At 37.9% G+C, this 24,691-nt stretch overlaps 2 protein-coding genes across 5 annotated transcripts; both read right to left on the bottom strand.

Annotated features, from left to right (window-relative positions):
• Window positions 1-2,545: 2,545 nt before the first annotated feature.
• Window positions 2,546-6,243, bottom strand: LOC306876888 (splicing factor U2AF 35 kDa subunit-like). 2 transcript variants are annotated; one of them, XM_079428336.1, is made up of 8 exons: window positions 6,115-6,243; window positions 5,566-5,653; window positions 5,419-5,482; window positions 5,290-5,339; window positions 4,346-4,444; window positions 4,005-4,138; window positions 3,657-3,749; window positions 2,546-2,886 (listed from the first exon to the last, which is right to left on the bottom strand). In XM_079428336.1, the coding sequence occupies exons 1-8, from the start codon at window positions 6,156-6,158 to the stop codon at window positions 2,712-2,714; spliced, it is 747 nt and encodes a 248-aa protein (XP_079284462.1). In that variant the 5' UTR covers window positions 6,159-6,243; the 3' UTR covers window positions 2,546-2,711. The 2 variants fall into 2 exon arrangements, with proteins under 2 accessions (XP_079284462.1, XP_079284463.1); XM_079428337.1 differs by having other exon boundaries at window positions 2,546-2,883; window positions 6,115-6,208.
• A 3,700-nt stretch (window positions 6,244-9,943) lies between these two features.
• On the bottom strand, window positions 9,944-17,644 carry LOC306877368 (nectin-3-like protein). 3 transcript variants are annotated; one of them, XM_079429097.1, is made up of 6 exons: window positions 17,356-17,606; window positions 15,071-15,115; window positions 14,408-14,719; window positions 10,856-10,964; window positions 10,292-10,440; window positions 9,945-10,190 (listed from the first exon to the last, which is right to left on the bottom strand). In XM_079429097.1, exons 1-6 carry the CDS (start codon window positions 17,417-17,419, stop codon window positions 10,159-10,161), a joined length of 711 nt encoding a protein of 236 aa, XP_079285223.1. In that variant the 5' UTR covers window positions 17,420-17,606; the 3' UTR covers window positions 9,945-10,158. The 3 variants fall into 3 exon arrangements, with proteins under 3 accessions (XP_079285224.1, XP_079285223.1, XP_079285222.1); XM_079429098.1 differs by lacking the exon at window positions 15,071-15,115 and having other exon boundaries at window positions 9,944-10,190; window positions 17,356-17,644; XM_079429096.1 differs by lacking the exon at window positions 15,071-15,115 and having other exon boundaries at window positions 10,132-10,440; window positions 17,356-17,644.
• Window positions 17,645-24,691: the final 7,047 nt, after the last annotated feature.

A 24,691-nucleotide genomic window follows, 5' to 3' on the forward strand; every position in this document is an offset into this window, starting at 1 on the left:
GGGGTCCGTTCTACGTCGCTAACTCAGTTAGCAGGATTTGATTGTTGACTATTTTGCTTGATCTTGGATCATTTGGTTCTTCAAAGCTCATCCTGGACTTCCTGTCATAGCAGCAGGTCCATAAGCTTAAACCTGCTTGAAAGCAGGTTTATTTCATGTAAACTGGATTAGAATGCATAATTTTAAGCAGAAATGATAATTAAAATCTGTCCCAGCCACCGCTACTTTATTACAAGATCACGCTACCGGTCCAGGGACAATAATTTAAAATAATAATAATTAAAAAATTATAATAATTAAAAAAAAATATATATATATATTATATATATATATATATATATATATACACACACTCACGGGCCACTTTATTAGGTACACCTGTTCAATTGCTTGGTAACACAAATTGCTAATCAGCCAATCACATGGCAGCAACTCAATGCATTTAGGCATCTAGATGTGGTGAAGATGACTTGCTGAAGTTCAAACCGAGCATCAGAATGGGGAAAAAGGGGGATTTAAGTGACTTTGAACGTGGAATGGTTGTTGGTGCCAGACGGGCTTGTCCAAGTATTTCTTCAAAACTTCAAAAAATCTCTAGGGTTTACAGAGAATGGTCCGAAAAAGAAAATATCCAGTGAGCGGCCGTTGTGTGGACGAAAATGCCTTGTTGATGTCAGAGGTCAGAGGAGAATGGGCAGACTGGTTAGAGATGATAGAAAGGCAACAGTAACTCAAAAAAAACACTCGTTACAACCAAGTTATGCAGAATACCATCTCTGAACGCACAACACGTCAAACCCTGAAGCAGATGGGCTACAGCAGCAGAAGACCCCACCGGGTGCTGCTCCTGTCAGCTAAGAACAGGAAATGGAGGCTACAATTGAATACACACAGGCTCACCAAAATTGGACAATAGAAGATTGGAAAAACGTTGCCTGGTCTGATGAGTCTTGATTTCTGCTGTGACATTCAGATGGTAGGGTCAGAATTTGGCATAAAGAACATGAAAGCATGGATCCATCCTGCCTTGTCTCAACGGTTCAGGCTGGTGCTGCTGGTGGTGGTGGTGTAATGCTGTGGGGGAGATTTTCTTGGCACACTTTGGGCCCCTTGGTACCAATTGAGCATCGTTTAAACGCCACAGCCTACCTGAGTATTGTTGATGACCATGTCAATCCCTTTATGACTAGAGTGTACCCATCTTCTGATGGCTACTTCCAGCAGGATAATGCACCATGTCACAAAGCTCAAATAATCTCAGACTGGTTTCTTGAACATGACAATGAGTTCACTTTACTCAAATGGCCTCCACAGTCACCAGATCTCAATCCAATAGAGCACCTTTGGGATGTGGTGGAACGGGAGATTCGCATCATGGATGTGCAGCTGACAAATCTGCAGCAACTGCGTGATGCTATCATGTCAATATGGACCAAAATCTCTGAGGAATGTTTCCAACACCTTGTTGAATCTATGCCACGAAGAATTAAGGCAGTTCTGAAGGCAAAAGGGGGTCCAACCCGGTACTAGCAAGGTGTACCTAATAAAGTGGCCTGTGTGTGTGGTCTATAATACTATAGACACAACTAGATTTAATCATTAAAAGATTTAATCATTAAAAGATTTATTAGTGATGAAATAATTACTTTATAATTGTATTGGATTCTTACATGTACACTTAATCTGAGTCGTGCATTAATTTGAGTGGTGACAGCTATTATGGGACTATTATGACATGATGGAGCGCAGGAGATACAGATAACTTGATCTCTAAGAAACTTTAATGCTGTCACATAAGAAATCTGCTTCAAATATAAAATTAAATGAATTGCTAATTACAACATTGAAATAAAAATGTAAAGCCTGCACAAATACTAGGAATCATGAAATAATTGGGAATCATGTAAATTTTTTTACAAATAAGTTAAAAACAGTGCACATTTCATTCATCTATTATAACATTTATGTAGTTTTATGTGCTTGGCTGTTTCCTTATGAAGGTCCAGAAATTAGTCAAGTTTTTCATCAGGTGTCTTTTTTAATAATATGATGTCATTACGTTGCTGTCTTGCCACCAGCCAATCGCTGCATTGCTGATCATGGTTTCGAGTATCCATACATCTGCCCTTTTCGGGAAACACGAGAACACGCAGTAATCTTAGACAATTTAATACAGATATTTTAATCTAATACGTAAATTCGTTTGAAGAACCAAATTAGCCAGAGATCAATTATCAGGATTAGAAGATCTGGAATCTTTCAAATCATCTCAGACGTAATAAGCGACATTGAAGAACGGGCCCTGATATTGTGACCTGATATTTGTTTGGTGGGTATTGCCCTTCCCTGACATTAAATTAGCAAAATGCATTAGTCACCTACAGGGATTACAGCAAATTTGAGAACATTACGATCATTTCTGCTAAATGAAAAACATTAAATCACTAGGTCCGAAAATCCAGAAACTTGATTACTAAACACGGCTTCCATTGTTAGAAGGTAGTAAAAGAATATATGAGAATAATGTAACTACTGAAAGGCAGAAAACGGTTTAAGGTATGTTTATTGAAAAGCAAACAAATTGCGCATAAAAAGGTCAGAGGACAAAGAAGTCAGGGAGGAAATAAATTCAACATTTATCACATTTCATCAGGAGAGACTAGGGCAGGACTCGGGGGATCGAAAATTGGTTTCAAGAAAAAAAGGACATTTTAAAAGCGTCCAGAGCGTTCTCTATCTCTTGACCTCCGTCTCTCGCGATCTCTTCCACCTCCACCTCCACCACCACCTCCTCCTCCTCCTCCTCCTCCTCCACCACCACCTCCTCTATTGCGCTCTCTAGAGCGAGAGCGGCGTTCACGGGAACGTGAACGGGAGCGATGCCTGCTTAGGAGAGAGAATAAATTTACTAACAAGTCCAAAACCAGTCCATTATACAGTACCTTTCAAAAGTTTGGAGTCAGTAAGCTTAGTTTTTTATGTTTAAAGAAAAATACTTTATTCATAAAGTATAAAAATTGATCAATTTATCAAAAAAAGTGACAACAAGGACATGTTTCAATTAAATGCAGTTCATTTGCACTTTCTATTCATCAAAGAATCTTGAACAAACAAGTGTCGGTTTCCACAAAATATTAAGAGATGATAAGAAGAAGAAATGTTTCTTGAGCAGCAAATCCGAATATTAGAATGATTTCTGAAGGATCAGGATCTTTTATGAAGGATGTGACACTGAATGAGTAATGATGCTGAAAATTCAGCTTTGCATTACAGGAATAAACGACATTTTAAAATATATTTGAATAGAAAACACGTCATTATAATATTTCATATTTACTTATTTAATTGTAATGTATTTTTATTTCAAATGCATGCTTGGTGAGCAGAAGATATCTTAGCATTAAAAAAACATTTAAAATAAATTGTACCAACCCCAAAACTTTGATGGGTAGAGTATATAAATGATGCTGTCACTTGTTTCACAAAAGAAACTGCAAAAATGTGTGTAAGGTTAACCATTTGCACAAATTAGTATGTTGTTATAATAAGGATCTCTTATCTTTCTAACAGATAATAATAATAATAGTAATAAGCAAGAATTTATAAAGGCCTAGTGACAGCAATGTGAGAATTACGGAGTTTTAAATCAGACAGACCTCTTCCTCCTGCGGCCATACAGTTCTCTTCGGAGTTCCCTTGAGATTGGCTTCAGATGCATGAAGTTGCAGAAGCCTCCTCGAGTGCACTCTCTGCAGGAACACACAAGTACTGCAATCAGTCACAGTGAAGCAGTTTAAGAAAACACCTTCACCTGAATCAACAAATCATGTGCAATGGGACAGTTGAAGGACTCAGGTTTAGGCACCAGGTTTCAGTAAGCATCAATTTGAAGAGAGGAGGGAAGTAAAAGTGTATCTGTTGGAATGTAGCAGAGTGCACGGCGTTGTTGTAAGTTCTTGTAGAAGGGAAGATGTGCAGCACTCTCTAATTATTCAGTCCCTTACCCCATTTCATACTGTCGACAACAGGCCTCTCTGAAATCAGTGACAGGCGAGAGCTCAGCATGGATGGGCTGGCCATTAAACCAGCGGTTATTCAAGTTAATCACTGCTTTCTCTGCATCTTCCTCACGCCGGAACTACACACACAAAAAGCAAAAATACAAATTAATTTTAATAATAAGAAAAATATATTGGTAACACTATCAGCACATGAAAGAGTAAAAATGTAGAGATACGTTTAACTGTTGAATTCTGAGTTTGAAATTCTAACTTTATTACAAGTTCAACAACGACAATCAGTAAATTAAATTATTACAATGTAAACACACTGCAAATTCTCTCACCTTCACATAGACGTTTCCCACCAAGTGATCTCCTAAATTATCACACACATTCATCTCCTCAACCTCTCCATATTTCTCTTCCATTTCAGTGAAGACCTCCTGTAAACAAAGAAATGAAAGTGATATTGGAGCATAAAATCTTAAATTTGTTTTTTTAGCCTAAAAACAACAGTATCATCTATATCTGCACCATCATTCTGAAAATAATTGTGTCATAAGACATACACCTCCATTCAAAAGTTTGGAGTTAGTAAGATATTTCAATGTTTTTGAAAGTCTCACTAGGGCTGCACTTTATTTCTTAAAAAATACAGTAAATATTGAAGTGTTACAATTTGAATATATTTTAATATGTAATTTATTCCTGTGATGCAAAGCTGAAGTTCAGCATCATTACTCCAGTCTTCAGTGTCACATGATCCTTCAGAAATAATTTTAATATGATGATGCATACATGTACAGAACAGCATTAATTTGAAATAGAAATCTTTTGTAAGAATAAAAAAAAAGCTTAATTTCTTTAAAAAAAAAAAAGAAAGAAACCTTACTGACCCCAAACTTATGAATGGTACGATCAAGGTTATATCCAGAGCAATCATTTTTGAGGCCTTCACCAGATTTCAAAAATTATTAGTCCAGCAAAATTCTGAGAAAGATGGTTTGTTTACAAATCACACATCACAATTGTTTGAAAGAAAATATACTTTATGCAATATCTAGCCTATGAAGTAATGTAGAACAGAGCATTAGAGTGAATATCCATGACGTGTCCGTGACTTTGAACTCAAGCTTGGAAAAGACTATTTTGAAAACCCTAAATACTGCCATTGTTTCTGTGATTGTAGAAACTCTGTAATAGCTGGAATCATAATTATATTGAGGTTGTTTTAGGCATGACCGGTCACCCTCACCATCTCCCCATAACTTTCAGATAGTCCACTTACCTCAAAGAACTCATCATAGTGCTCCTGCATCTCCACATCACTGACAGCATCTGATAAAAGAGAGAAGGCACAAGCAGTAACTCCGAGATGCTCTTTGTTTCGGTGAATGTTGATATGAGCGAGACTTACTTATGCCATCCGCAGACTGAGCTGTGTTTTGGGGGTTCCGGTAAATGTTCAACAGAGCAATGGTCTGCAACACAAATCCAATGTGAATTACAATACAAATCTAATAGAAAGATTACACAGAAGTACATTAGAGGATGCCTGGTGTACCTGACTGAACGTGGGCTTGTTATGGAGTCTAGAGCATCGGTCTCCATGGCGACATGCTCCGATTTTAAAGTAGAAAGAGCAGTTAACCCTGATGAAAACAAGAGAGGTTCAGAATACACTGTTCACACACACATGCAAGTTTGTTTGGACTATTTCTTTACACGATATTAAAACGCAAAATAACGAGAGATCAAATAAAACAACTGAAATGAGCTTTTGTAGTGAACCTTATAAATACGATTCATCAACAAGCAACACAATGAATGAAACTCAATGGAACCAAGAGATACAAAATAAAAATAAGCATATAATATAATGAGTATTCAGTATATGATAGCTCTGCGGTGAGATGCACATGTTTAGCAGCATTATTATTGTTTGACTAGACGCGAGGTTGGCAAACAGGTCAGTTTTGATCACACGAGGCGTGAGATAGAAAATACTAATAATCTTATATTCTACTCATTATCACCGGTTTGTAAAAATGCATAGGATTGCTAAGAATAACTAAATGAACACAATATTCCGAGAATATTTCAATTAACTTACTTGTCTTTTTCTGTGCCGAAAATCGACGCCAAGTATTCGGCCATTTTGAAAAAAAAAGAAAGGCGGTGGGAGGTTCTTCTTCTTCTTCTTCTGGAGACTCAAGAGCGCGCAGGAAGCGAGTGTCGCCGCCTAGTGTAGTGTAGGGCAAATACAAGAAAGAAATCAAACCTGCACGTCAGCTGAAATAGCCGGGACTTATTATTTGTATCTGTTGAGACAGACAGCCTAACCAGCTCATTCACTTCGCTACCTTTGAGCAGCAATAACGAGAATAACAGTGAAGGAACTTTGAGAAGGCGGGGCTTCCTGCGATTGAGCCGAGCGATGCATTACTCCCCATTCAAAGCTACACCAGTCTGGGTATACGGTCTTTGCTTAAAACCATTGTAGCTGGTGAAAATACTAGTGTTCTGATCATGTTTACCCAACCCATTGAGAAGTCCTCTGTCACCTCCAAGCAGAAGCTGAGATTTGCAGGGAACCCTCCAGCCGTCTTAGATTTGGTCACCCATGCCATAGGAAAAGGAGCCATTTCACTGATATGCTCCTCTGTGCGAGACACCCAACTTCTGTGTGACCATGCAATAATTGAACATTGAACTTGGTGTTACTGTAAGATGAGAAGATATGCACAAAAACACATAACAACACAAAATGAATTCATGCCAACAAGTGTGAGTGGTAAATGAGGTCTCATTTAATTATCATATATTATACAGTTGTATGGTAGTGGATTTAGAAATACTAGTCTGGATGATTTAAAGGTCGCAAATGTTTCTCTTAGACATACAGTGCCCTCCAAAAGTATTGGAACAGTAAAGACCAAATTGCTCTGTTGGCTGTGGAGTCAAGACATTTACAAATATGATTTAAAGAGGAATATGAGACAAAACTACAGAATGTCACATTTTATTATTGGGTGATTCAACACATAGATGTTTTACCAGCTAAGAAGATCAGCACTTTTAGAGTTTCATCCCCCTTTGGGTGCGCGTGATCTAATATTTAGGAGCCCAAGAATTAAAAATAGTTTTCGTTCATTTATTTTGCGTTGTTCTGGTTTAATCACGATCAGATTTTTTCTAGATCCTGCATTACAAGGGGGAGGGGGAGAGGTTGCCGCCCGGGGCCTGGCTCGCGTCTTCCGCTGCTGGTGCACCCAGGGTCCGTGGCGTCCTGGCGCCGGAGTGAAGGACATCTGGGAAGATCGCGTCCTGGGTGCACAGGGTCTGTGCAGAGAAACACACGGAGTAGAGGTGGTGGGAGTGTTAGCAGCGTGCTGTATACTTACCCCGGACTTGTGAGCATCAGCCCGGGATGTTTCCAGCGCGGCTCTCCGCTCTCTCAGCTGGGCCTGCTTCTCCACCAGCTCGCAGATCTGCTTCTCCATGGCCTCCAGCTCCAGCTGCACCGAATGCAGCTCGAATGTGTCCTCACCTGCACTCAAAGGTAGACACAAATCCGCCATTTAAGCAAGTAACAGTGAAACAATGGTAATGTGTGTGACTAGAGTATTAGCAATGTAAGCGAGATTAGCGGCAGCCACGCTGCCGATGCTAACTGGCTATAAGCTAATAGCAGACTCGAGAAATCAAAATAAAACTAGTGATAACAAGGCGCTCTGATTGGTTTTGTTTTAGAATGCTATCGGGGATATATTCACACGTTATAGAAACGAAAATGATAGTGTATAAAATAGTTTTTAAAATAGACGATAAAGAATCAACTTGATGGAGCTCAAACTCAAAACACGCAGTCACAAATCAGCGCATGCATATGATTTGTAATGGCATTTAGTTTTAGTGGTCAAGGCAATTCAAATTAAAAATGACACACAAACCAGGATGAAGACGAGGGAGCTGACTTTGAGAGTAAAGCAAGTGATTTGGATGCTAAAATAAAAGAGGAAGTCAGTTACAGTTCTAGCAAAAACAAAGGGCATGGAGAACTCAAGAGTTTGGAAACCACCAGCGACTTCTGCTTTCTGAATCTTGCATTCGATGATGACACACACAAACCAGGATGAAGACGAGGGAGCTGATGATTCACTGTGCCTTTCAGCAAAGAAAGCGACAGGATTACTGTTTCTGTAGGAAATGTGGGCATGTGAGCAGTTTGCTCGCTAACTGTAAGGGTTGGATTTTGCCAGCAGACAGGTCATAAACCATTGGTCCCACTCATTATCTGATTATGATATTGATCATATCTCATTAAGGTCAGCATTTGTTAATGGGTCATTCCGTGTCAAATCAACCAAATTTCAGAAACCTCCCCGGCTCAAACTTTTTATTTTGCTATTACTTTAATATTAAATGGCATGAACATTTACTGAGTAATCCACTTTTTTGTAGAGGGGCATCACAGCGGCAGTTATCACCTGAGATTCAAAGACAAATTACATGGAGGTAAAAATGACTTCAGAAAGATGGTATCATCATAATGTTACTTTTACACACAGATTGGTAGGTCTGATAGTAAAATTTGTTGAAGCTATCTTTGTTGCATTGTGTCAATGGTGACCATTCAAAAATGGGGAAAGAGCACTTTTCAAGTTTTTTCCCCAAAGTTTGCAGGCCTGCAACTCAAGAAGTATTAAAGATTTCTTAATGCCCTTTTAGATTTGGGGTTCAAACTTTTCTTTTGGCATATTCATTTTTAAGGCCCTCTATATGGTTTGGTTTCAGAGATATTGGGATCGATCAACCAGAAAATGATTGTTTTCATCTTCATTTGGGATTGGGGGTGAATGCTTAGGGACATTTTGCTTTGATTTGTTTGGGTTTAGGGAATAGAATAAAATAAATACTATTGCCTATCCTCCCAGGATACCTTTAATCAAGTACCCCAGGCACATAGTTTTTTCATTTTTGTAGCATAAACACCATAGAAATGTTGAGAGCTTCGGATCTTCCAGTGTATCTCTATGGTGCTGAAACCTAAAGATGTCCGAGTTCCAGTCCCTGTGCAACTGATACTCAACAGCCATTGGCTCATCTGCGTTTGAGGGGAGGGGCTTATAATTTTGGCAGTTCTGTACATAGTATAATTTTCACCACCTTAAGTCCTCATTTGCCCCAGACTTATGAAGCTGCAGAAAGAGCAGTTCAAACAGTGAAGTGAGCCTTTTCAACACAATATATGGTATTTCCTCTTCACAAACTGCTTATCTCTCGAGAAAGCATGAGAAAATGTTTACACAATGTGATAACCTGCTCCGGAGTATAGTTACACACTGTATTTAGACATATTATGTAATGACTGGAATTTGCTATCAGATATTTGGCTTGTGTAAAAACAAAACAAAAGACCAGCAATCGTTACCTTAAAGAGCTATTGTTGTCTGATTTAATACATAAAAAATTGTTTTGTTGGTATCAATAAATGTATTTAAGTTGTTTCAGGGATCCTAAATAATGTATTTTATTATAATAAAACCAGTTAATTTAGGTATACCGTCTTTAGATGACCATTTTTTAATGTGCACTTGGTCACTAAACAAAAAAGTATATTTAACAACCCACAAACTAAGGCATTCTGAAATTCATAGGCTACATCCAAAAACCTAGACAGCTGGCTGACTTGCTGCCTCACTGCCTTTTCAGGCAATGACTTTGCAGGCAATATTTTTACACGAAGGCACCTCGTGAAACCTATTTTGGACAGGCGTCTGAGGCAGCATAACGGTTCAATGATCTACAACAAAATAGAATGGGTTTTGGTGATAACTAAACAAATATTTAATTACTATAATACTGATTTCTCGCAAGAAATAACATCAAAAGTGCAAAAAGTCAGAAATAATAAAAACACACAAACTGACCACCAAACACAACTTTCAGACGTTATCTTTATTTTTTAGCTAAACCGTAACAGAATGTAACGCTCAGAATTGTGGGATATCAGTGGCAGTGAAAGATACATCTACACTGCCTTTAAAAATTTCAAATGGCATAATATAATTGTTGCCAGCTTTTATCCCTGAGTTTCACTAAAGGGACTTTGATGACACTGAGAAAATATGAAATGACATCAGGCATAAAGGACTCAGAGCTCAGTATAGTCTTTTGTCTTTTCTCCTAGAAAACAGATAACACATGATAAATACTGTAGTCACAACAAACTGCTGTATCTTCCTTCATCAAAACATGCACACTCAAAAAAAAAAAAACCCTTTCACCTTTTTTCCAGTAGAGTGAGCCGATTCCTGTACCGTACTCATTTGAAGCCTCACAGGTATACAGGCCATTGAGTTCAGAGGTCCGTTTCAAGAAGAAGAGTTTATTTCCTTCTGTTTTAATGGCATCATTAGGGATAGTCTCTTGCATGCTTCTCCGCGAACAAGAGAAAATAATACAAGATCAGACTGGCAAAAGACTTAGTGAAATACTAGGCCCTAAATTAGAAAACAAAACCCAGTATGTTTTGCAAACCTTTTCAAGTTTCTCTGTACATAAATGTGAATGTCACAACAGTAATTTATTTACTTTGCTTATGCGTTTTTCACAAGCTGACTTACATAATGCACATATTCTGTCAGTTTCTGAACAATGCATCTGCAAATCAAATAAATGCACTGGTCTTACTGTTGATAGGTCACTTTCAGCACTGTTTTGAGGAAGCAAATTATGCCTAGATAGTAGATGTGCTGCCTTCCATTAAAATGAGAATTATGTAGTTATGATCAAGTAGCATTTCTTTTTTTTCTTTATTTGATTGATTGATTGCATATTAGATTTCGTACCTGTTCCAGCTGAAGTGTGTAGCTGCAGGATTGGCATCTGCCTCACATTGATACACCTCAGCATTAGAGAGAGTCTTAAAAGGTGTCACAAAGACCAGCTGAGGTGGATCTTTATAAAACAAAATTACACACATATGACTGCAAAGATATCACTTACATGCTAATTACAATCCATATTAACAAATTCAGATGGCTTAACAAGCCTCCACTTACTGCCAAAAGTGAAATTTGCCTTTGTGTAATCAATTCAACTGACAGATCAACTGATCAGTCAATAATCAATTAATAAATCCAATCTATTTCTCAACCTGTCTATAATCAAGACTTATAATAAATATAATAATAATAATTGGTAATAGAATACTTGTGGTAAAAAATAAGTGTGCTAACCTGTATTGAATGTGTACTTGTAGTGTAAGAAAAAACTGTACCTGATTTAAAGAAATACACTTAATGGGATATTCACACAAAAATGAAAATTACCCCATGCTTTACTCACCCTCAAGCCATGCTAGGTGTATATTATTATTTTTTCTTTCAGACAAATAAAATCAGAGTTATATAAAAAAAAAATGGCAATGAATACAAGACTTTGAAGCCCAAAACAGTGCATACATCCATCATAAAATGTGCTCCACGCAGCTTTAGGGGGTTAATAAAGGCCTCCTGAAGTGAGTCAATGTGTTTGTATAAGAAAAACATCCATATTTACAACTTTATAAATGATAATCTCTAGCTTCTGCTAACTGTCGTATGTGTGTTCATGAGATAGACCAGTGGATGATGTAGGATGTAAGTGTTCTCAAGATAGTTACGTGAACTGACGTGTTTACCAATCTCTTCATCACAAAAGTTAAATAAGATGGCCCAATTTTGGTAAAAACTTGCAATTCTTGATCTATCATCTTCTGTGATCTTTATATCACCTTGGAATGCCTGAGAAGAAATGAAATCAAAATTTAAACTCATCATTTAACAGGGACATCCCTACTGACAATGATTACAGTCAGTGTAATAGCCTACTGAAGGGGAACATCTGTAATGTTGATACAGGAGCAGAGGGAATTTCCAGCATTACCAGTGACCCTGAGTGAATCACCTGTGGCGAAAAAGAAAACAAGTCCATTAAGACACAGTGTCCCATGAGCTTATCAATGAAAGATCTGATAGCATAGAAAAATTGGTGAGCGGCAACACGGAGTGAACTGATGAGTTGAGCAAGATAATTGACATTGCTTTTGTCAATATCAAAGAGATGGAAAGCTAGAAATCTAAAGTGGAGGATCGTGTGTTAGAATTGGAAAATCCAGTCAAAATGCTTGAGCAGCAAACAGATGAGTTGGAATCGGTGGAATTTGAGATTGTACAGTGTCCTGCAGAATAAGGATGAAAACATGCATCTGCAGACCGTGAACATCTGTCAGTCCATTTGACCTGAAGAGTATAGAAAATGAGCGCTGAAAAGTATAAATAGCTGTAACATTTAGATAAATATCTGTATTAGGAACGTTTGACTCGTGTACGATAATTAGTTTAGCATTGCAATAAATTATCAAAATGAGAGCTGAAAAGGATAAAGCTGTCTTCTGAACATTTGACACGTGTACGATAATTTTCTTTCAAATACGATAATTTTGTTTCTGGTACGACACTTGGACATTTCCACTCTGGCAACACTTGCCGTGTTTGAATGATGCGTGCCACGCCTTCACAAATTCATAAAGTGGATTGGGAAAACAATCAGGATAATATTCTCAGCGATTAATAACATAAATTCTGCTCTGCACCTCACACAAACTTACTGTATTCCACCAGAGAAGACTGCGGCATCGTCTTTTGGATTACTTTTGGTACTGCTTTTGAAATTTCTGCAATAAATAAGTTGTAATGGCATTTATCTGTCTGTCGTGTTTTTATTATACTGTACAGAAATAGTTAGGTTTAGAGGTAGGAGTGGGATAGTGACAAAAAATATTTTTAATGATATTGTTACTAAAATGGTTATTTTCCTGCATATTTCGGTCAACTGCATTTTATATAATTTTATGTTCACTATAAAATGGGTAGGTTACGGTTTGGAGGTAGGTTAAGGGGTCTTAAAATCTAAATGGCTTATTGATAAAATGATAAAAATGCATATTCGTGTAATGATGGCGCTGAGGCAGAGTTAGAATCCATTCGCAGAAGTTTATTAAAAGGGGTTTCAACAAACAGAAACGTGAAGTCAGGTAAGAGGTCTATACCAGTATCACAGTTGAGTCCGTTGATACACACAGGGGCAATGCAGAAGGCGGAAATCAGTAGGCCGGCAAAGAGTTCATACACAAACATTAGTCTAAACGAGCAAACAAGGCAGAGGGGCAAATCCAGGAAATCAGAGTCAAGGTCAACAGGCAGAGTTATACACAGCAAGGCAATGAGAAAGCCAATGGTAAACGCTTGGTAAGGCAGGTAAACTGGCAATACTTCACAGTTTGACATGTGCTCAGTCTCTGGCTTATAAAGCAACAAACAGGAAGTGGCAGTAGAGGAAGCAGAGGGAGTGGCAAGCAGTCAGTACTCTGGTGAGAGTTCCCTCTGCTGGTTTGGTGTTACAATTCGCTATAAAATGTGTAGGTTTAGGTTTGGGGGAAGGTTAAGGGGTCTAATAAAAGATACGTAAATATGTTATGGTTTTTTTTGCTGAAAAATACGTAGCGATTTGTTCTTTTTAAACATTTAAATATGTCTAAATTGTACGTTTTAGCAACCAGGCTGGATGCATGGACGTCAAAATCTGGACCACTACCCACTTACATTATAAAGCTTGGAAGAGCCAGGACATTTTTTAATATAACTCCGACTGTATTCGTCTGAAAGGATAAAGGTATATACACCGAGGATGGCTTTATGGTGAACATTTGTGGGTGAACTATCCCTTACGTGTTGACTAACATACTAAAGCACATGTAAAGTATACTTGATTATAATTGTTAATAAGTGCACAAAACTGCATCTTCAATCATATACAGTAGATCTATTATTACAAATATGTTTAAAAACATGACCTACGAGTCTACCATAAATGTTTGTAAATACATTCGGCAGTACACTTTAACCATATATTAAAGATAATAGAATTATGAAATTACATATAAAGATGTAAGTAGGACTATAATACATTTTAATTGTAAATATTAAATACAAATATTACTTTCAGTTCACACTATTGTTTTCTTTTATATTATTTCTGTAATAAGAACTCTTTAAAAATATGCTAAAGTGTACTTCTTTTTTCACAAGGAAATACTAAAGGAATAACTGACAATCTTTTGTCACATAAAAATAAGCATTGTTTATTAAATTTAGTTGACACTTTTATACAAAGTGCTCCTGTTTGTGGTTACGAATCAGTGGAAAATGAGTGTTGTCATTTTTCTAGCACTTCCCTTTTAGTGACCAAATAATGTTGCAAGAAGTGGCCTTTAAATGACAGAGAACCTGCTGAAACCCAATGTCTAAAAAGTGCACATGGCAACTCTCTAAGGGTGTGAACTGTTTGGGTTTTCTTACAGTGTACAATGATCTTGTGATCGACTTCCAGTTCCTCTTTCATCGCAGAATGTCTGATCACACATTGGACAAGTTGTTGATTCATCTGTACAGTTGGAGTGGCAATCAGACTGCTTGTGGCTGTGAACATCCCGTCTAGATGTTTCACAGTGTTGGTTGACACCTTCACAGAATCAGATAAAGCACCCAAATTCCAAGATACCTCGGCAGCAGGCTTCGTTCTGGAAGCTGTGCAGGTCACCAAGATAACCTCGGGACGTCCAGCGACAGGGACGACATCCACAATCACGCTCACATTCACAGGGCTTGAGGCTGGCGACCATAAATCATCACATCTTTTAGAGCATTTTAAGTGAAAAAGATTAAAACATTAATATGATTTTTTTTTTTTTTTTAAACAATGGGTCTTATGTGGGTCTTATATTAAACTTTAACAGTTTTAAAGAAGTGATAACTAATTGCAAATGAAGGAGTTTGCTTATATGGAATATTTCTTGAATGTTTCCTGTCAGATGTTATTTTTAGAAAATATTTTGAAGATGTTTATGACTTCTGTATAACTGCTTTTTGAAAAATGTTTGGCATGTTATATGTTTTGCAACTCCTTTTTACCCTAACTGATGCAGTGTTTCATTTCTTAAACAATCATGTTGGAAGACATACCTGTGTACTTATTAAAACGTCCAGACAGTTCCTCGGGGGCAGGGGCTCAAATGTAAAAAAGGGGCATTTATGTAGGCCTACATATTAATTCCAATTGAACAATTAATAAAGTAAAATTATATATAGCATAGTTATAAAAAATAAAGTCCTTTGTGTGTTCTTGAACTTGAAATGTTTACACTTCATATAATGAGCCTGCTGGTGGCACTTGGGCTTCATTTAACCAACAATGATAGCTTCATCAAACGGTAAACGTTATATCAACATGCAGTACGTAAACACTACTGACTATTAATGTGACACCCTCTACTTTAGCCATTTCAGTTTTATTTAAATAAAATGAAAACGGACAGGGGCTATGCATAGTTTTCAACTTTCAAGCTTGTTTAAGATGCACACAATCTGTAGCAACGCAATGGCAAAAACATCTCAGACTGACAGATATAAGTCAAATCAGGTATTTTCTGAGTTTTTAGCCATTCATTACTGTTTTGTAGTCGTTGTCATAATAATTATAATTCAAATGCATTACATTATGCATGGGCACTTTTGGTTAATTTTGAAAAAAAGGAAAAGGAAAGGACATGACGTGTGGTGACCCATTCTTGGAATTTGTGGTCTGCATTTAACCTATCCAAGTGTACACACACACACACACACACACACACACACAATTTTTTCACACAGTGGTTTGTTTGAATAGCACAAGAAAAATTCAGTATATTTGGCTGGGGGAAAAAACCCTGTTAGTAGCTCCAGCAGCAGTTGTTTCACAAATTCAAACTTTGTAGAAATAACCGGTGGCAGCGAAATACTGGACCTAAATTTAAATGCATCGTCCCAGCCAAAAATAAAAAAGGTACATAGGCACCACTTCGGCCATTTAAAGCTGGAACTGTTTGCCACCATGGCCACCTTTCTATAGCTTGCAAGAACTGGGGCTGGCTATCTGTGTATGTTTCTGCACTGTTTAACTCAAGACACACTTACTGCATCTCATTTTGCCTTACTATGCCCTAAAAGTACTTTTTTGTGAAGAAAAAGTACATACATTTGAGTGTGTAACAGAAGGCAAGTTTTGGGACACACTACATTGTCACAATTTTGTCTTTAACTGGCTGTGCTGTCACCGATTTACTTCCCTGAAATGCCTTGTCTCATCACTGTAAACGTCCTCGTATAATTACTCCACATTTCAAGTCATATATATTACACCTCAATTCTACCTTCTGTATGGGATATAAAAAAAGTAGTGTAGCCTATGTATTTGACTCACAGAAATTAAAGTTTAGGAAGTAGCTTAGGGTTGATATTGAGAATGTAGCCTCTGTTTGCATAAGCCTTAGGCTATTTATCTAACCTGAATCTGTCATCAGATTACTTTTTCCTTTATTTGCCCATCCCTTGTTATAAAGTTTCTGCATTTCTACCAATGTAGTTATAATCCACGCTATTGTTGCAAATAATTACATGATCAGACATGCTCCAAAGAGGTAAATCGTTTACCTTCTGTTCCACTGATGAGAAGACAATAAATTCTTGTAATAAAGTGACGGGAAAACCAGCCCGCCTCATGAAAATGCGTAGAAATACCACGCCAAAATAAAAATGAAAACTCGTGGTATTGATACGAAAAAAATGGACTTTTGCGTATATATGACACGCGCGTGTTTGGCGTGCATATAGGCTGTTTTCGCATGCATGTGATACGCATCTACCCGGGTAGGGAAAACAGGTCATAACACGTGCCACAACAGACACCTCATCCACTTTAACTGAATAAAGAAACTCCGTCACCTTAAAGGTCTTAAAATAAAAGTCTATCAGTCAGTCATCACATGACACACAGCTGAGAATGAACTAAACTTCCTCAGTCAGAGCTGGCAACTAGTTTGATATCGTAAGATATTAATTATTCATCAATCAAACCCCTCTCTTTATCTACACATAAACCGCTGGGCTGGGATACATTTTAAATTCCTTAAGGAAAATAAGACGTTTTCTGGTCGCAAAATATGAGAATAATGTAGGTAGGCCTGTGCTATATATATTAAAAGGTACTGGCATGATAGTGTCTACCATATCACTATTATGTATGGCGTATATTGAGAATGCAATAGCCCCTGAATGCTTTCGTAAATCTTATTTAAAGTATCTAACCATTATTCTGTCATCAGATTATCCCATGTCTAAAAGTTCCTGCATTTCTATCAGTGTTTGCCAGTTTTAAACCACGATGGCAAATTAATAGATTATCAAACATGTTAAAGAGGTAAATCGTTTACCTTCCGTCCCTCTGCTGAGAAGAAAATAAAGCACAGTTATCGCAATGAAGTGACAGGAACCCATGTCTATTACAGGCACTTTATCCGCGGTCAGTGAGTGAAGAACCTGCTGTCATCTTCAGAAGTGCTTGTCGTCTCAGGTTACCGGTGTCCAGTAAGTGGACTGATTTAGGACGTGAATCCGTAGCAGATGCTTGAGTCAACGCTCAGAGTCTCTCGGATAAACACCCATACAACTAAACCGAAACCTCCTTCACGTTTTCTCACCGCGGTCAAACCAGCCGCGATTGAAATTATGGTGCGCGCGTATTACTATGATTACGGTAATGCAGCACCACCACAGAGGGAACGCGCATTCAAAGCGCTTATCATTCTAGACGCCCAGAACTGAGATGTAATGACATTTTACGTTATTTTTTCTGTTTGTTTTATGTACATCTGCTTAATATTCGTGTTATTTATTGCTGTCTTTGTATCTGTATTAGGCCTACTATATTCTTCTACCTGCATTTCATTGCAAGATTCGTAGAAAAGGAGATATGGGACATTAATCGATTTAGAGGGGTATTACGACCCCGTTTCTAATAAGTAGATGAAATGAATGGTCAGTTCTTATATGGGATGTCCCATACTATATGCACACCTCATATGAAACCATTTTACTGCAGTGTTTTCGAGATATGGGACATTATTACATTTTGAGGACTATAAAGACACCATTTCTAATAAGTACAAGAAATTAATGGTCAGTTCTTATATGGGACGTCCCATACTATATGCACACCTCATATGAAACCATTTTACTGCAGCGTTTTCAAAGTATGGGACATTATTCGATGTAGAGGGGTATAAAGACCTCATTTCTAATAATTACAAGAAATGAACGGTCAGTTCTTATATGGGACGTCCCACACTATATGCACACCACATATGAAACCATTTTACTGCAGCATTTTTGAGATAGTCAAGTCAAGTCAAGTCAAGTTGGAACGGAATGTCATGCCTCGCAGGACCACGGTGCTACATAAATATATACAACAATGAAGTAAAAAAACATTATAAACCTATACACAACTAACCTACTGACAGATTTTAACTATAAGTATACTATATATAAATATTTACCCTGTACAAACTAAAAAAATAAAAGATAAAAAATACAAACTATACGAATGCTTCACATAAATACTGTACATGTGCAAAGAGAAACATATGGGAGATATGGGACATTATTACTATATGAGGACTATAAAGACACCATTTCTAATAAGTACAAGAAATGAATGGTCAGTTCTTATAGAGGACGTCCCATACTATATGCACACCTCATTTGAAACCTTTCTACTGCAGCGTTTTCAAGATATGGGACATTATTCGATGTAGAGGGGTATAAAGACCCCATTTCTAATAAGTACAAGAAATGAACGATCAGTTCTTATATGGGACGTCCCATACTATATGCAAACCTCATTTGAAACCTTTCTACTGCAGCGTTTTCAAGATATGGGACATTATTCGATGTAGAGGGGTATAAAGACCCCATTTCTAATAAGTACAAGAAATGAACGATCAGTTCTTATATGGGACGTCCTATACTATATGCAAACCTCATTTGAAACCATTCTACTGCAGCATTTTTGAGTATACAGACAACATTTCTCATAAGTAGAAAAAAGCAATAGTCAAGTCTTTTACGAGACGTCCCATATGCACACCTCATGTTAATAATATTTACTACACCGTTTTGAAGAAATTTTGCATTATTCAACTTCAGAGGGCATCTAATAAGTTGAAAAATAATTATCAGTTCATATACAAGACGTCTCATGCTGTCTACATACCTCATATGAAACCTTTTTACTGCAGAGTAATGTGCTATTGTCTCATTTCAGTGTCCCGAAAACACCCCATTTCTAATAAGAAGAAATGGACGATCAGTTCTTATATGGGACATCCCATATTTTATGCACACCTCATGAAACAGCTTGCTGCAGAATTTTAGAGATATGTAATATTACAACACTTTAGAGGGCTACAAAGATCGAATTTTTGGCTAAGTAGAAGTCATGAGTGGTCAGTTCTTATATGAAGCTATTTTGCTGAGACACTTTAGAGAAAGGTATAGAACAGGGAACACTTGTTCACTATTAACTATGACTTTTCCCTCGATAAATTCCTAATTTGCTGCTTATTAATAGTAAGGTAGTTGTTAAATTTAGGTATTGGGTAGGATTAGGATTGTAGAATAAGGCATTAATATGTGCTTAATTATTACTAATAAATGGCTAATATTCTAGTAATATGCATGTTAATAAGCAGCAACTTAAGAGACCCTAAAATAAAGTGTTACCTAGAGAAATGTACCATTATATTTTACTTCAAAGGCTTATAGAGAGGTCTAATCTAGGTGTAATCTAAGTACAAAAACAGTTGATTCTTATAAGTCATTTCCCATCTTCTATACATACATCAGAGGAAAACATTCTACTGTATAATTTTTAAAGTGCATGCTATTATTTCAATTATAGAATTATACAACTGTACATTTATGCTTTCTAATAAGTACAAAAAATCAACAACCAAATCTTATAATGGACCTCCCATACTGTCACATATCTGTCTGTCACGTTGCACTCACGCACCTGTTTCCACCTCGCCTATCATTGAGCACACCTGTTCCTCATCACCCCATCAAGCAGTCACAGTTTAAAAGCACACACCTCAGCTTCATCCATTGTCCGATCTTGTTAATGCGAAGTGGACTCAACCTACTGGTACTATCGGCTGATACTAGCAAAGTGACTTACCTGTGTTACTTACCAGTTGTGCATGTCATCTGCAGCGCCATACTCCACGCTGAGGTGTGTGCTTCCCGATCTCCGGTCCTTCTGTTCTCCATCTCCACAAGCTCCTGAAAGGCAAAAGGATTCCTGTTACTCCCAGTATTCACCTCCCTGGATTAACTTGGATTACTCACCTCCAGTTCCCCGTCTTCAATTCTGACCTAATCATTAACCATTCTGTAGTTTGGAACATGGATGTGTCATAGCGTATGCCCAATCTTGCTTCTGGAGGTCTCACTAAAGGTTCAGCTCCAAACCTACTCTAATTAAGAGTCAGAAACAATAGATAGTTACAGGCAGGCTTGTTGGAGCAGGACTGACACTGAACTCTGCAGGAAGGTGGATCTCCTGAAAAAGGATTGGGCACCCCTCATGTATTATGTGACTTTTTAAAAATAGACAGTGGTTCTACTTCTTTGGTTAAATAGCATTTTGTTGTATTTGTTGTATTCAGATGCATGCTATGTCCAGTACACCTATAGCCCCCTAAATCGAATAATGTGCCATATCTTGAAAACGCAGTAAAATGGTTTCATATGAAGTGTGCATATAGTATGGGACGTCCCATTTAAGAACTGACCATTCATTTCTTGTACTTATTAATGGGGTCTTTATAGTCCTCAATGTAATAATTTCCCATATCTCAAAAATGATGCAGTAAAATGGTTTCATATGTGGTGTGCATATAATATGGGACGTCTCATATAAGAACTGACCATTCATTTCTTGTATTTATTAAAAATGGTGTCTTTATAGTCCTCAATGTAATAATGTCCCATATCTCAAAAATGCTGCAGTAAAATGGTTTCATATGAAGTATGAATATAGTGTGGGACGTCCCATATAAGAACTGACCAATCATTTCTTGTACTTATTATAAATGATGTCTTTATAGCCCTCAAAATGTAATAATGTCCCATATCTCGAAGACACTGCAGTAAATTGGTTTCATATAAGGTGTGCATATAGTATGGGACGTCCCATATAAGAACTGACCATTCATTTCTTGTACTTATTATAAATGATGTCTTTATAGCCCTCAAAATGTAATAATGTCCCATATCTTGAAGACACTGCAGTAAATTGGTTTCATATAAGGTGTGCATATAGTATGGGACGTCCCATATAAGAACTGACCATTCATTTCTTGTACTTATTATAAATGAGATCTTAATAGCTCTCTAAAGTGAATTAATGTCCCATATCTCAAAAAGTCTGCAGTAAAATGGTTTCCAGAAAAAATTCATTATTACCGTAATCATAGTAATACGCGCGCACCATAATTTCAATCGCGGCTGGTTTGACCGTGTTTTTCTGAACTGCGGCTGTCTTGACCGCGGTGTTTTCTCTCACAGTCAGAACCGGGAAAACTAGTTAAGTAGGCTAACACTGTTCTAAATTAAGCTTTAAACACAATGTCTTTCTGTACAAACAAACAGAAATTATAATTTTATAGAAGGCTTAATTGGGTGATAAACTACTGGGACTTTCGATGTACTCTCTTGTCTGTTGTTTCCATTTCCCACAGTAGCTAAATGTATCATGTTGTAAGGTCTCTTATGTTGTAGGCCTACTCAATGTTTTTCATATATAGCCTATCTTTGGACAAGATTCATTGGTCCAGTCTACAATTTGCTCTTTGGCCTTTGACCGTCGTGGTCACCTAATTATGGTCGCATCGTCTAATTATAGCTTCATCACTTTCTCTCCTCTCCACCAATAAGCTGGTGTGTGGAGGGCGTTCTGGCGCACTATAGCTGCCGTCGCATCACCCGATTCCAGGCGGATGCTGCTCACTGGTGGTTGAGGAGATTTCGATTTAAAGAGCGATTTGAGTCTGGAGAAAAGTGATATATAAATGTAATTGATTATTTTTATACAAATATTATTATTGTTGTTATAATAATCTTTCATTCTTGTCACACCCCTGGAGAGCACATTGCATTTTACATTTTCTTTCTTTCTTTCTTTGATGTGAAACTATAATAAGATAAATCATTGTCACAGATAAAAAACAAACTTCAAAGCTACAGGTTAGAGTAGAGAGTGTTTTTTACATTTGAAATGTTTGTTATTTATGATTTACAATGATTAGCCACAAATAAAACCACTGACAGGTGAAGTGAATCAAATTGTATATATTGTTACAATGGCCCCTGTCAGGGGGTGGGATATATTGGGCAGCAAGTGAACAGTCAGTTATTCAATATTATGTGTTGAAAGCAGGTAAAATGGGCAAGCAAAAAGATCTGAGTGACTCTGACAAGAGTCAAATAATAGCAAAGGCTAGAAGTCAGAACATCTCCAAAAAGGCAATTGTGAGGTTTTCCTGGTATGCAGCAGTGGTTAGTGCATACCAGAAGTGATGCATGGAATGACAACCAGTGGTCTGTAAAATATAGGCTATAAAACATAATGTAAGAAAATGTAAAATATGTACTTGCTTGTATTTTTGAGAATATAATGTTAATGTGAGATTTAAAAAGTCACTGAAATAAGGCCAGAAACAACATACTTTACATATGTCCACAACACTTGGATCCTGGATTTTGTCAACTAGAGTTTTTGTTATAAAATAATGTGAAAATCATCCTGCCCACTCATTCTGATAAAACAATATATTGAAGTAACTTTTGTGAGAAACGTTTTTTCTTAGAAAGGCCATATGTGAGGAAGTGTCTATGGATATAAATATTGGTGTGATTCACACCTGAGAGAAACAAAGACCCTAATGGGCCTACAATATATATTTACAATATAGTGCACAATATAGCCTAATCAAAATATAATCAATTAAGTTTGAAGGTATACATGATTTGAGCACACTGATTTGAATACAGGGACTCGAACAGACATGAACATTTGTGCCATTCCTGGAATCTGTTCCTATTCAACTGCAGACACAAGTGTTTGCCAATTCTTGCACTGAAGAAAAAACTGCCCTGCCATAAATAGACAAAGATGGAGCTCACCTTCACCATGTTCATGTAGAGTAAAAGAATAATGTAGCAGTGCAGCTACAGCTATAGTTTTCAGAGAAAAACAGTGTGAAGGCTGGGGAGTTTGAGTCAAGATTCGTCTGTGGTCCATTTCCCTATCGAAAGGGAAGTCCCGATGTGTCGTCATATTTCATTGATGACTGCTATGGGGAAACTCCTGTTTACTCTTTTACTGAAGCCAGATTAGTTAACGTTTGTGTACACCACAATGGTGCTCAAGCCCGCCAGAAGGGGCGGAGCCGACTGCTACAGGAGTCGGCCCAGCGCGCCATTTCATCAGAATGTTCTCTTTCTTCCATTTTTGAGATTCGCTCCACGAGGGAGTGGCCTATCAATACATAGTTCATCCATTGGACTGTCTCTGGCCCACGCACTTTTATGAAGTGCATAGACGCGGCTCTTTCCCCTCTGAGACAGATGGGAATCCGCATACTGAACTACCTCAATGACTGGCTAATGCTAACTGACTCAGAACAGCAATTGATCGCTCACAGGTCGTTGTTGCTCAACCACCTAGAGTGTTTGGGTTTGAAATGCGAGCTTGGATAACACCGGAACGCTCCCTGACTATCCATCGAGTGGCGGCGTCTTTCAAGCTGGAGCTTTGCGTCCCCTCAATGCATTTCAGAGGATGCTCGGCCTCATGGCTGCCTCCAGCTCAGGCTGGGGCGCTCTGTACGAGGGCAACCTGGCGTACGGCTCCTGGTCGACCCACGAGTGATGCTTGCATATCACTGCCTCGAAATCATGGCTGCAGCCTCCTCAGTTATTCCCCTGGGCCTGCTACACAGGCGGCCCCTTCAATATTGACTAAAAGCCCGAGTTTCGTCCCACGCATGGTGCCTGGGCCGCGCTTATGTCTAGGTAAACCATCGCTGCCTCAAAGCTGTGGCCCCTTGTACAGATCCTCGCCTGTTTCAATCAGGCGTACAGTTGGGGACGACCTCCAGAAGGAAGGTGATCACGACAGATGCCTCCAGCTCAGGCTGGGGTGCTCTGTACGAGGACAACTTGGCGTACGGCTCCTGGTCGACCCACAAGCTAAGCCTGCACATCATTACATTAGCACTCCACTATCACATTAGATGTTTTACACAGAACAACATGCAAAAGTCTTTAGTTTCACAACTGTAAGTGTAATGTGACTGTAACGTTGCAGTGGGAGAAAAAAATCCCAAAGCATAGCTCTAACTAACCACACTGTAAAACTATTGGGCCATGGTGGTTCTGGCAGGCCAGGATCCCGCCGTCGAGCCTCTGAAGCCGGAGGGAGCGAGTTACAGTACATAACACAGGAGACACTTTAAAATTGTCAGTGCACTTTAAAACGTAATGTGCTCTTCCAGTCACATGCTTATGGTTGAGTTAGGCTGAATAGCGTTCTGACAGAAACCATTCAAAATCTAATGAAGGTTTCCACCTTTAACTTGGCCAGAACGGAGGCTTTGGGTGTTATTTATTAAATTCAATAATAGCAATTTATGCTATTATTTT

The sequence above is a fragment of the Barbus barbus genome (assembly GCF_936440315.1).
Source record: "Barbus barbus genome assembly, chromosome: 11".
Taxonomy (NCBI): domain Eukaryota; kingdom Metazoa; phylum Chordata; class Actinopteri; order Cypriniformes; family Cyprinidae; genus Barbus; species Barbus barbus.